Consider the following 13,337-nt stretch of genomic DNA (forward strand, 5'->3'; position numbering starts at 1 on the left):
CTGCCGTCATCTAAGCTTTTCTTCTGCACTGCAACTGCCTTTGCCCAAGCCCCATTGCGACCCCGCATCGTCCCTTGCAGTACACAACTACAGAGCTATCTTCAACATCACGCTGCCAAAATGTCGACTAAGATGGCTGAGCGCCTCAAGGGCAAGACCATTGTCATCACCGGTGCGTCTTCTGGCATTGGTAAATCAACAGCCCTCGAATTCGCCCGGACACAGCCAGACGACTTGAAGCTCATCTTGACTGCACGAAGGGAGGACTCATTGAAAGAACTTGCGCAGGAGATTGGTGGGTTTGCAAAAGGCGTCAAAGTCCTACCGGTCAAGATGGATGTCAGCAAGCCCGATGAGGTCCAAAATTTTGTTGGCAACCTTCCTCAAGAGTTCAAGGACATCGATGTGCTGGTCAACAACGCGTGAGTTGCCCAATGTATATCATGGCCTTTCTCTGCAGCTAACATGATTCAAGTGGACTCGTCAAAGGCGTTGCCCAAGCCCCCGATATCTCTCCAGCCGACATCGATATCATGTTCAGCACAAATGTAACCGGCCTGATCAACATGACGCAAGCCATCCTTCCTATCTTCAAGGCACGCTCCACCCCCTTAGGCGACATCATAAACATTGGCTCCATTGCGGGCCGTGAACCCTACCAGGGCGGATCCATCTACTGCGCAACCAAGGCTGCAGTCCGAAGCTTCACAGACGCCCTACGCAGGGAGCTGATCGCAACAAGGATAAGAGTCATAGAAATTGACCCAGGCCAGGTGGAAACTGAATTCAGTGTTGTAAGGTTCGGTGGAGACAAGGAAAAGGCAAAGAAGGTATATGAAGGAGTCGAGCCTTTGACACCTGATGACATTGCCGAGGTTGTCGTCTTTGCTGCTGGCAGGAGAGAGAACGTGGTACTTGCTGATAGCTTGATATTTCCAAACCACCAAGTAAGTCGAATTAGAGACTTGTAAAACAAGCGACTGTTTCACTAACAGAATATAGGCGGCAGCTACAGTTATGCACCGGAAAACTGCTGGTCAGTAATCTCAATCGCCAGCCTGTACATAGAGATCGATCATCTGCATACAGACAAGGATGATGTGTTACAATTTGACTATTATCATGAAGAGCATACGTGCATCCAGTGTGCCATTTGCTGCAGGCTAATCACTTCTCAACATGGTTGCAATAACTTTCATTACAGTTAGAGATTTTATTTTCATTTGCTACAGCTTCATCAGCCGCCAGCGCCGCAACCACCATCGCGCACGATCAGCACACGATCGAATTTTGAATTCAACAGTGCCGATGATGACGACACTAGAATATGCAAAGACAAAAAGTGTAAGCTGGATTTCCTCATCAAGTAGGGAAATCCTGCAGAATGATGTCAGACAGCAGCCAGCAGCACTACTGCAAAGTGAGGCTGGTCGCGATTCCTTGAACCTACCCGAACGCTTCAGGTGTCCTGGGGAACCACGACGTAATAGGGCGATCGAACCAGATTACCGAGCACTCATCATTTATTAGACCCTGATATGTCATGGCAGCGCTAAACAATTGAGATGTACCATAGCGCGTACATCAAAACTGTCTTGCAAGCACAACATGCGACACATTACCTGTTATGTACAAAAACCAAAGCGTTCACCAATACGATTTGTAGCTTGAATCTATCACCCCAACCGATGACTGTTCACTATCCATGGTCCATGGCCCTATCTGGACGCTTCTGGAGAATCCCGAACCAAGGTTCTCTTTTGCAAACACGACCGGGCGCGCGGGCAGCCTCGTCGATCTACGGGGTAGATGCGTGGGCGGCGACAATCATTTGGCGTCGTGCTCGGACCTCACGATCCAGCCCAGCGCATGGTATTCGCTGCTAGACATATCTCATTGTCTTGATTTGTTGGACGTAGTTCGCGAACGGGCATTTTTGTCGCATGTCACAGCTGTGATTTGCGGGAGTATTTTTAGTCTTCTTTATTCGGCTTGTGCTGTTTGTCGGCCTTCCGAAGCCTGGGTGCACCCGCGTCCTTTTTCCCACACCAACCGGCACTCACGGGAACTTCATCAAATGTTAATCTTACATCATCCTTCATCATGGTATGCGAACGGCATGGTGAGACAAGCCAGCGGGCTGATTCCGTTTGCGGGTGAATTGCTGTTTGCTCTCGTCCGCATAAAAACGTTTGCCTCTGCGCCAGGACACAATGCTTTTATTCGCGGCAAAGGTGTCGATAACTAACGCGACACGTCTCCGCACAAACTGTTTGCGCGCGCGCGCCCAAGACCCAGCCAGTTTCATCTCCCCTGTAGGAAACCTATCGCGCACGTACCATACTTGGTTGAAGCCCAATAGCTTGGGCGCCAAGACCATTAACCGTGGGTTTCCATTTCACTGTCGCACACGTGCGCTCGTGATAAGGGTGGTGAACGTTGGCATGGGAGGCCAGTTTCATTCATATCTCGGCCCAAGAGCCTTTGACTTGCTCTCTGGTCGACGGCTTTGTCCGACTGTCTTCGCTTTCAACCCACGCAACCTTCACTGATACGCACACACATCGGAAAAAATTCTTAAATTCAAATATAGCAACATGGCTTCACATGAAATCGCTAGCGGTAACGACCGGAAGTTCAATTGGGACGATGACGACGACGACGACTTTGACCTGGATACTTGGAAAGCCACTGTTGACACTTCTTCACCAAGTGTTGACGAGCTTGGCCCACTTCAACTGTCGCGTTGTGAAGAGAGTATAGAATCGACTACAGCATATACATCAGATCGCAACAGCTATAGAGACGCACATTCGGACACTCTAACCTCGCATGTTATCGACATGACTGTTGACCAGTCACCGGATGTTGACCCAGAGGATGGACACGCATCTGAGCTAGAAGCTGTTGAAGCACCACCAGAAGCCGTATATAACAACATTATCGACACAATCACGGAAGAAGAGATTGCTTCCGCACGTCATGAGTACCTTACTCACGCTATTGGTATATACTATGACGGCAAGGACGAGGCTGATGCACCAGCATATCCCGAACTCAGCCCCTACAATGGCCAACGGTACCGATACGCAAAGGCATTCCAAAACGTAAGTCACCTGACTGGAAGACAAAGGGCACAAGTATATCGCCATTCGCCATTGGCGTTTGTGACAGGGATCGAGGAAGCGCATTTGATCGGGAACAGAAGAAGGTACGAAAACATACATAGAGAGGAAGCAACAGAGAGCCAAAACAGGGACTTGTATGAGCTGCCAGAGCTGCAGGAGCCGCAGCCAGATTTCAATTTCATCTATGAAGAAGAGAAGCAGCAGAATACAAACGAGCAAGTTGCACCGCGAAGAACACCAGCTCAAGAACACTTTTCCAGAGACGAGCTGAAGGAGTTGATTGGAATGTGGAAAGCACAGCAAGAAAGAGATGGTGTCGACGGATCTGAAGAGGACGAGGAAGCGGAGGACTCAAGTTCCATCGATACATGGGAGAAGAGTGACGAAGACGAAGAAGAAACATTCGGGCCGCTTGAGACCGAGCTCGATGATGATGACGACAACAACATATTCTCCGTGGTTCGGCCCCTAGAACCCAGAAATTCCACCCACAACGAAGAGCTGGATTTCAATGACGTTGTTTTTTACGCTGAATCTGAATGCGCAATTGGAGACCGCGATGAAGGATACGTGTCCTCGTCTCCGCTGATATCACCTGTTATAGGCACCTGCATTGATGGGTGCGACTGGCAGGCGCAACACGTCGAGGCTCAGGTTCGCCCTAAAAGGGCGGTACGGGTTGACTCTATGGATGCGCTTGATACGCTGGCGACTGTCGAGGAGTACGGTGCATCCGGCGATGAGAGTTGCGACGAAGAAGATGACGCGGCAGAGATGCTAGAGAGGAGGCAAGACAAGACCAAAATGGACATTTACCACGACAGTCTATTCACTACCAACCACAATGAGCCCGTTACAACAACAATATCATCGTTCAACAAGAAAGGAGAAAATGGCAGCACTTCCGCCATCGAGACCACAATACGGAAAGAGCTAAGCAAGGACCGCTCCATCTCACATCACACCATCACACCTCCAACCCACCCCGAGCAAACAAAACACCACCAACAACACCAAACACTCCCCGCCGCCTACGTCAGCAGCGTCCTCACCACAAGCTTCCTCTGCATTAGCATTCTAACTGCCGGAGCCGTCATCAGCAGCTCTATGAGCGCCATCACCCCACGAGACACCCAAGCAACAAAGTTGGACTGAAAGATATCATCGCATAATCTTTTTTTTCCCAACCTTTGCAGCGATATTCTGGGCATTTCTTTTCTTCTTGGGCAAAAATGGCGTTTTATACCCCCTCCTTGTTTTTTTTCCAATATTTTTTTCTTTTGAATTTATATTGTCGATTTTTTATTTTTATTTTTGAAATTTGAAAATTCCAAATTTTTTTTGGTGTTGAGATTATTAGGATTTTATCATACAAAATAACATGTTGCTTTGTGGGTAAACATAACATTTGCTACATGCGAGTCGTCGCCGATATGCGCACGAAAGAAGGGATGTAGACGTTTTTGTTTATTCAACAGAATCGGTGGTTAGTAGTAAAGAATTCCAACATTGAAATTTTTTTTGTTAATGAAAAACTCCATGAGACCTTTTTTTTCTCTCTCGATCTCATAAAAAAAAGCGAAAAGAAAGGTGGTTACAAATCTTGAATTTGAAGGAGTGATTTGGATATTTCTCTAGAAACAGAAGTTAAAAAAAAAGAGAGAGAGAGAGAGAATGTAGCGTGGTGGATCTTAGAACCCCATTTCCTACTTCCTCATTTGCTACCTTAATTCTAATTTCCCCAAAATACATTCGAAAATAAATTAAGCTTTGCTATCGCTAGCCGCTCAAACCCATACCATTCATCCGCCAAACAAACAACACAAAACAAAAAACGTCGCTCAAGCCTAGTGGTAAGAAGACAAAAAAAATAACTACTACAACTTCTTCCAGACCATCTCTTCTTTAAACATGGACCGCAATCTTGGACGTCATGTACTGTCTAATATCGCCAATGAAGAAGCTCAGAATGACGGTGGCACCACCGAATGCAATCGAGACGTAATACGGTAGCTTGTAGGCCTGAGCCCAGGCCTCCCGGGAGGCGGCGAGGATGATCGGGTAGGCATCTCGCTGGAGGACCGTGGGGTCAGTAGCCATGATTCTCTGTACCTCTTCGAATTGGCCGTTGGCGATGCCGACAACGATGTTCTTGATGGCCTCGCGGCCAGCGGGGATAAGCGGGTTGACAATGGCCTGGAGGGCGATCGTATTCTGTGCCATGAGACCTAGGTACTTTGTAGCTTGGCGGGTCATGAGGTTGATGTAGATGGAGTAGCCGATTGCGCCGCCGATGTAGCGGATGCTGAGGGTGAGGGCGGTGACGGTGGCGATGTATTCGTCTGGAGCGGCGATTTGGGCAATGACTGTCGAGGGGATGATGACGGCGCCGATAGCTGTGCAGGCGACCGAGGCGATGGCTACAATTGCGCCGACGTTGTGCGGGGTGTTGATGGAGAGGAGGGCTGTGGAGGCGGTTGCGACGGAGGTGATGAAGATCATGATTTCCCGGAAGCGGCCGCCAGTGATGGGGATTAGGAGTAAGCCTATGAAGGCACCACCCATGATGCCGAAGCCGATGGGGAGAGAGCGGAGGCCGTTTTCTGTTGGGTCATTGCCTGTGGTTTTTGTTAGCGGTGGATACAACTGCGGATTGTGGGTGTCGTTTGCTTACCGTAGACGTTGAGGACTTGGGATGGGTAGATGAGGATCAAGGCGAAGAAAGTGCCACCACTAATGAAGATGAGGAGCAGGATGACAATCATGGTTCTCTTGGCTTTGGCGAACATTCCTCGTGGAACCATGGGATGCTCGGCGCGGAACTCCCATACGACGAATGCGGCTATGAGAACGAGTCCAAGAATAAAAGGCACGAGGTTGTGAACGCTGCCCCAGTTATACTGGAAAGTTGTTAGCATCATATCGTGTATCAAAAACTTGGTTGAACGAACCTGCACTGATCCCCACTGAAGTCCCATCATGAAGAGGGTGATACCGCTGGTACTCAGGAAACCACCGACGAGATCGAGTTTTGAAATGACATCGCGAGCAGTGTAACTGTCTGAAAGGCGAGACGGACTCCTGTAAAAGAAGATGCACATTAGCAGCCCAATGAAGTTCCACACGCCAACGAAGATGCCATTGTAGCGCCAGCCGGCCCCATGCTCGGCAATGGTTTGAGACCACAGAACGGCTGGGCAGAAGGGAATAATGGTGATAACGACGAAGCCAATATACTTGGCGCGATCCTTGACAGGAACGACTTCAGCTGTGCCGGAGAGTGAGATCATCTCGTTGAGACCCGCACCAATGCCTGAGAAGACCTGGCCGCCTGGAGTTTGTCAGCGAAAGCCGTTGGACCATGTAAATGCGCTACTCACCAATGGCGATGTTCATGTTCGAGGCAGTCGATGTAACAATGGCACCGATAACCAATGCCAATTGTCCCGCAATAGCAACCCTTTGCCTTCCAAAAAGGTCGGACAGCGCACCAACAAAAGGCAAAAGGGCGGCAAGCGGAATGAGATAGGCAATCATGAACCATGAGAATCGATCCGCTCCTCCAAGATCTCTGGTGATGAATGAGATAATGGAGCCAAAGATGAATAGGGGAATCTGAGATCCAACCCATAGGAACACCATGCAGACCAAAGTTATGAAGAGCTTGAAGTTCATCTGTAACTCTCTGTCAACACCTCATATCCACACGACCGCATTCGTTAGACTGACCTTTTCGTGGACGACTACATTACTATCGCCACCGCTGCCGACCTGCGACAGTTGAGGGGGTTTGTCTTGTTCATGAACAGGCGTCTGCGAGGTCACCATCTCAAGCGCATTGCCATCGTGTTTCTCGTAATCCTGAGAGCGGCCGCTCGATGCAGTTCTTTCGTCCATTTTGCTGAAGGCGTGGGGCCGAGAGAACATCTTGCCACGGCAAAGAGGAGGCGTAGGGTAGTTCAAGTAGTCTGAGCTGTCCCCCCCAGACCCAGACCCTAGTGAGCTGAGGTGTTACCCAAGCGTCGCACTAGCTCCTATGTCATAGCGAAGTTTGTCGCGTGGAAGCCTCTTGAATCGAAAGGCCAATATCACATGTAATACCACCGCAATGCAGGGGAATGGGCGGGGGCTGCGCAATGGAACAAACGAGGACTTGAGGGCCCCTCAATCCCCCAACACGCCGAAATCGACCTTGGTATTGCCCGTTCGGCGCCTTCAAGGTCATAGCGGAGTGGATGGCGGGATGCTGGTTGCGGAAACCTTGCACCCCTACCACACTTGCCCCGCTAGCGTCAGGGTCATAAACCTTATTTGCTGAGCCAAAGCCAGATTCCAATTTGTTTAATTTGTTCATTTCTGCCATTACCCTGCGACTTGATGATCGCTGATCCAGACCACGAATGCTTGATTTTTACTTCGTAAAGTCGTTCTTTACAGCCCTGCACTGACTTGTACGAGTGAAAGGGAGGCAGGAATAGCAGCATCTCACTTGAGCCGTGTGTAAGGAAACGGGCCGACGCTCTCTGAACGAACAAGGCTAGGAAGGAAAGGGATGCTATTGCGATTTGGGAATGAGCTGGGTGAGGATGTTGTCGCAGACATGTATGATGCGCAATCTGTCGGGGACTGCAGATCATCTCTGGAAAAGTGTACGTACACAGTGGTACATACTCACTTCTAAGCCACACCGTTGGGTCGATATGAGGCAAAGACATCCCCGAGCGACATCACGTAAGTAAGTATGTATATAGAGTTTTACATACCGGGCCGTTGGTAAAAAAAAGCAACAACATTTGGGCCACAACAATTGGCGCACATTTGGATGCAATCTTCTTTATCGCTGCTTTGATTACGTCTGGCCATGAGAAAGCATGCTCTTGATGGAACCATGGAGAATTTGAATACCTTCAGGAATCCCTCCAAGACCATGTTCCTTTGTTGACGGGAGATTGGTGATGGCATTTCAAAGTAGATTTGTATAAGAAGTTTAGTACTTGGATGGATTCGTCGTAGCATTTCCCCTTCAACACGGCTGGATTGGCGACCCGGCCACAACCGGATTTCCCGGGGTGGCAAGTTGAGACAGCACAGTAAATCCTATACTGTGCTACGTACTGCGTACATAGCCGTAAGTAAGTACATACGCGCGTATGTACAATTAGCTGTACAGTAGACGGCAATTGTCTCATGTATCCAAGAACACGTGAAGCGGACGTGAGACCACTGAGATTGGGTGGCTTGTTTATGGTCTATCGTTTTCACATCTGCAGCAACATATGGTGAGAACAATTGAATGTGGTTTGGCAATATTAATGCAATACCACAGTTATGAAGAACGGTGACCAACGCCGAAGTAAGCCTCGCCGGAACACGTACTTACTATGCACCGCATATGTAAGCAACCAAGCGCTTAGAGAAGCAGGTCGAAGGTGTACTGTACCAGAACCATCAGTTGAACAATGGATGGTCTTGCAATGGGAAGGAACTGCAGCCTGACCCATTGTGGCTGTGGAGCTTTGATGCATGCCGACAGCCAAGATGTCCGAGTATCGCATTCCAATCAGTTGATGATTTTTTCTTCCCATAATGCCTACTGGTCAGATGGCGAAGACAACGCAGAGTTGTAGATACTGCAGACACATAGTTGACAGGTGCATATACTACAAGTCAAAGATCAGCACGGCGTTTCCCGCTAACATCGGGCTAGTACTACCGTGGAAGCTTACAGGGGTTGATGCGCATTTAAAAGGCCCTAATGTATTTGGGCTAATACGACTTCCGGGTTACGGCTTACGGCTTACGCGCCCAGACATTTAACTGCCGATTTGCAGTCAAGGGTGAACGTCAGACGCGTCTGGCATGATCGCAGCAGGTCAATGGATGCCCAAATCGAAGTCTTGGACGGTTTGAACATGGTTTCTCTTCAACTGTTTGACGGAGCGTGATTGGCCTTGGGCCAAGGGCGATGTAGGCTCAATCCATATAGGCCAAGATAAAGTTGTAACTGCATCCGGCATACGAGCCCAAGTTGCCGTGTGCTGGTTCAGAACACTAGGAAATGCGGAACGCGACGGGAAGGTACGAAGCTTGGAGGGTAAGAGTGTCAGGGTGGCAGAAATTGGACGAGGCCGTCTCCACGGTTCACCAAGAGCGGATCGAGGCTAGTGTCTTGGCATGTGTCCGAACGCGTTGATCATTCATCAAACTGAACCCAAACACTCATATCATCTCTTCAAGCGTCCAAAAATCCACATTGGTCATCCTTGACTTCTCAGACGCTTCTCGATTATGTACACATCGTTTGGGCTCCACGTCAGTCTACGGTTTGCGGAACGACGACAGGGTCCCTGGTGGGGCTCAACGCTCGATCTCATGTAACCAGGCTTACCGGCTATTGCCCCGTCCATGCCGTACCAAGGCTCTTTTGCGATCATGGCATCGGCACATCATCTGCAACTCAACATGACGGCAATTCCACACTCTCCAACCGCCAGTACCTGTTCTTTGTTCATCGTACATCATCGTTATCGTGACATCTTCTCTCATGTCCAAAAGCCTTCCAACGTTGATGCTATCCTTTTCTTCTCCGGAAATGTGAGTCAATTTCTGCTGGCGGATATGACTATGTATAGGGCGGAAGATTACTCCGATAGGGCTGTCCGTCTTACTCAGCAACCATACTGGCCTAGCCAGTTTGAGCGAATCTTCTGACAGCAGGTCCATCATCTGGTACATACGGGTCAGCCTAGATGAGATTTTTGAATTTGCCGGATTTCATCGCGGGCAGATGCCGTCACCTCAAATGTGGGTGGCTCAGATAAGCCTCCTGATTTATTCATCCGCACTTCCACGTTCTGCTCGAACATTGTTGCGTCAATACAGCATGGCGCTAGCAGACCGCATACTCAAGGTTGTTGTGGCGTAGCATACGATTTGTCCTTGCTGGATCCAAATGGTGACTGTATCAAAAAACCCGGTACTTTGAACTGACCTCGGAGGAGCTCAAACAACACTGACACATGGATCCAACACATCTTGAAAGAGTCTTGTGATATCGTAACAATCGTTGCTGCTAGAGGTCAAAGAGTTCTATGTTTATTTACCCTTTCCGTATCAAGCCTTTCGGGAACGGCGAGAAACAGTAGCTCCGATGGATGAGCTTGACTGAGCTTCGCCTCCTACCAGACTGAATGTTCACCGCAACACGCATGATCATTTGCCTAAACTTAACAATGTACCGGTCTTGTTTGGTCAAGAGTCAGCTATCGTGTTATTTGTTTTGCTTGCTCTTTGGCGGTCAAACAGAACAACATGACGTGCTTCCGACGTCAACCGGTAGAAAAACTTTAATCTGTCCAAATCGACGTAATCGGCGACTACCGTGAGATATGCATTTTTGGACCCTGTGAGAAAGCTGGGTGTATTGCCTAACGGAACGAGCCGTGGACTAGAATGGAAATGTCGAGATATTTTGCTGGGAACCAAAACAGTTTGTCTAAGGAAAACATTGGTCGTTCTGTGCTATAGTAGCATACCCAAAACAGGATATCTGTCAGGCGAATTGCCAGAAATATGAAAGCTAACATTGAAACAAGGCAGTTTGCATGTCACTGACTCACTCGTATATATTATGAATTGACTCGCAAATCTAACATTTTATACCTGAAGGGGACTAGCAAGCAACCCATAAACTCAGTCGTGAGTACTGCCTACTGATTGGGAATTTTGAGTTGACTCAGTCACATTGTCCTTGCACATTAGGTTTCTTCTCACTAGACGCAAAGGGTTCTAGTGAAACTCACAGTCGATTTACGTATCAGAGTCGCATCCGTAGTCAAGTTATCGTAGACAGTAGTCAGAACTGTTCTTCCAAGCTGTAGCAGCGTTGATTCAAGTGAGTTACTGAGCACAAGATGTGAGTTCCATCGGCTGTCTATTGATACCTTTACATTTATTCTTGAATACAGCTCTGTTAATTCACGTATATCCGCCAAAGCTAGCACCTCTTTCGCCAACATTAATCGTACAAGAGCCACTTGATCTTCACATCGAACGAGTCACCGAAAGTATTTTCGTAACTTCCTATTCTCTAGTACATGGCGATTCACTATCACAAGGATGGGGATTCTTCTAGAACTTTCCAAGAAGCAGATACAGGTTAAATGCATCTTTGCTGATACGCACATTTGGGATAATTGAAATTTTTGTAGACATATGGCTCCTCAAGTGAAATATTCGGTAACTAGATTGTCGCAACATGCACACTTAGTATGCTTGCACCAGTTTCTAACATCCGGTCTCTCACCTCCTGGTGACTAGACAGAAATGGTTGCTCACGTGATATGACTCTCTTCAAGAAAACACGAGGAGCCTCTGAAAGCCGTACATAGGCGCAATTTTACCACCAAACCTGCCGCTAGTACTATAAATCAAGTTTTACTATCAAATGAATTTCAGTTCGGTCATTGTGTATCGCGAGCCCTCACCGCCCCACTTTGTCGCTCCAATCACCATGATGCCATATCTTGACCCTTATCAGTCACCTTATCTCACGAGACTACACCGCTATCATCAAAAGCACTCTTTATCTAGAGCATTGGATTTATTCACGCTTCACACAACAGAACGCCATATCCACACTCAGCTATCCAATTCTCGCCTCTCATGGATCACCAACACTATCAACCAATCTGGCCGCTGGTCGAGGGCACATATGACTACACAATGAACCTGGCTGCCGAGCTCTGGACTATGATATGGCCAGCAGGTGAAGCCCACCAAGCCCATGCCAAAAGAGAAGTCGACTCGAATGCCGCGAAGAAGGAGAAGGTTGCAGCTCGCCCAAATACAGCAACTACTGCTGGGGTAAACAACAGCGCTACAAAGACCTGAGAACATTGCACGAGTCAGAGAAAAAGTCCGCGCGCTACCCGAAGATAAGCAAAAGAAATTACCAGTAAGGCGTCACACCCAAGGTCGCTGAGTATGAACTGACGAGACAAGTGGGTATGTCGCGCTGGTTTAGACAAGATCATCTACACAAAATTCACCGAACATTGATTCAAACGAAGAACAAGGTATGTCTGTACACAACGAATGACCAAATATAGCTCGTGTAATGACTAGTAGCAAGCAGCGCATCAGTCAAGTGTCCTCCGGGGCTAGGAGAGCCAGGCAAGTACTATGCGGCTGCAGCAACGACAACACAGTATGTACATTATCGCGATTTGGGAATTGTCGTGGGGATGGCAAATTAGAGCGCCCAAGTGCCATGGACGGGGCATACGTAGTCTTATTGATACTACAATGGGCAAGGCACCTGGATCAGGATCGGGTGGTATGCAAAGGCTCAAACATCTGATTTAGTTTTTATATCCTTCAGCAGTCCTTCTTTTTTTAAAGTAATTTCACAGGTTCATACGAGGGTCATCAAATTTGCTTTACCAGAGTTTAACGTCTGATATAGGGGGACGAATGTTTTGTGCCATGGTTTAAAATTTCTATGCCTCGTGCAGAAAGTGAAAGGGGACGGCTCTTGCAATCGTGACTTGTAAGATTGGGTGAAGAAATATAGTTAATACACTGCGGCACTGTGACGTTGGATTGGGATAATGGTTCTCTTACCATATCTTCGGAATCACAACTGCTTGCGGGTTTCAATCACTCCCTTCTCATCACGTTTACCTTACGTCTTATCAAAAAAAACCCACAAAGAACCACAAAAATGCCCATCTATGACTTGACTTTTTTTTTCTCTGTTTGCTATATAGCGTATCAGATCAATTATCTCAGAAAAGAATGGCAGGCCACACCCAAACCTGCCGAAATCGGGTATCAAAAAATGACCACAGTCAAAGTAAAAAATCGGGTGAGGGTCTGCAAGACCCTACTTCGAACCCTCAGGAACGGTTTGGTAATAATTGTAAACCTCTCAATGGGTATATGACAACAAGGCACAACTCCATTGGGTACGACAACCACATACAACACGGTTGCGACGAAGGCAGCAGAACAGCGAACTACGGTTGCGATGAGACAACAATACAACGAACTATGGTTGCAATAAGGACACGCAGTGCAGCGAAGCTCTCCAATGCCCATAAATTCGCCATGTTGGTCTGTCTATCTCATCTCATCCCATCTCATCCCGACCACGGATCAATTCCGACACCATCTCAAATCTATCTGTTCGAAAATGCGATTCTTCTC

At 48.0% G+C, this 13,337-nt stretch overlaps 4 protein-coding genes across 4 annotated transcripts; 3 read left to right on the forward strand and 1 right to left on the reverse strand.

The window, feature by feature from the left end:
* Nucleotides 1-120: 120 nt before the first annotated feature.
* COCCADRAFT_7760 (uncharacterized protein) lies at nucleotides 121-1,044 on the forward strand (the record flags this gene model as incomplete). Its single annotated transcript, XM_007717355.1, has 3 exons — nucleotides 121-422; nucleotides 476-947; nucleotides 1,003-1,044. The coding sequence occupies 3 exons, from the start codon at nucleotides 121-123 to the stop codon at nucleotides 1,042-1,044; spliced, it is 816 nt and encodes a 271-aa protein (XP_007715545.1).
* Nucleotides 1,045-2,597: 1,553 nt separating this feature from the next.
* On the forward strand, nucleotides 2,598-4,283 carry COCCADRAFT_7761 (uncharacterized protein; the record flags this gene model as incomplete). The annotated part of the gene is made up of 1 exon (XM_007717356.1): nucleotides 2,598-4,283. The coding sequence occupies one exon, from the start codon at nucleotides 2,598-2,600 to the stop codon at nucleotides 4,281-4,283; it is 1,686 nt and encodes a 561-aa protein (XP_007715546.1).
* A 750-nt stretch (nucleotides 4,284-5,033) lies between these two features.
* On the reverse strand, nucleotides 5,034-7,025 carry COCCADRAFT_7762 (uncharacterized protein; the record flags this gene model as incomplete). Its single annotated transcript, XM_007717357.1, has 5 exons — nucleotides 5,034-5,746; nucleotides 5,803-6,028; nucleotides 6,080-6,459; nucleotides 6,509-6,803; nucleotides 6,858-7,025. The coding sequence occupies 5 exons, from the start codon at nucleotides 7,023-7,025 to the stop codon at nucleotides 5,034-5,036; spliced, it is 1,782 nt and encodes a 593-aa protein (XP_007715547.1).
* A 1,979-nt stretch (nucleotides 7,026-9,004) lies between these two features.
* On the forward strand, nucleotides 9,005-9,949 carry COCCADRAFT_39590 (uncharacterized protein; the record flags this gene model as incomplete). Its single annotated transcript, XM_007717372.1, has 4 exons — nucleotides 9,005-9,032; nucleotides 9,100-9,206; nucleotides 9,684-9,785; nucleotides 9,878-9,949. 4 exons carry the CDS (start codon nucleotides 9,005-9,007, stop codon nucleotides 9,947-9,949), a joined length of 309 nt encoding a protein of 102 aa, XP_007715562.1.
* Between the last annotated feature and the right edge of the window lie 3,388 nt (nucleotides 9,950-13,337).

Source organism: Bipolaris zeicola, assembly GCF_000523435.1.
Source record: "Bipolaris zeicola 26-R-13 unplaced genomic scaffold scaffold_176, whole genome shotgun sequence".
NCBI classification, from domain to species: Eukaryota; Fungi; Ascomycota; class Dothideomycetes; order Pleosporales; family Pleosporaceae; genus Bipolaris; species Bipolaris zeicola.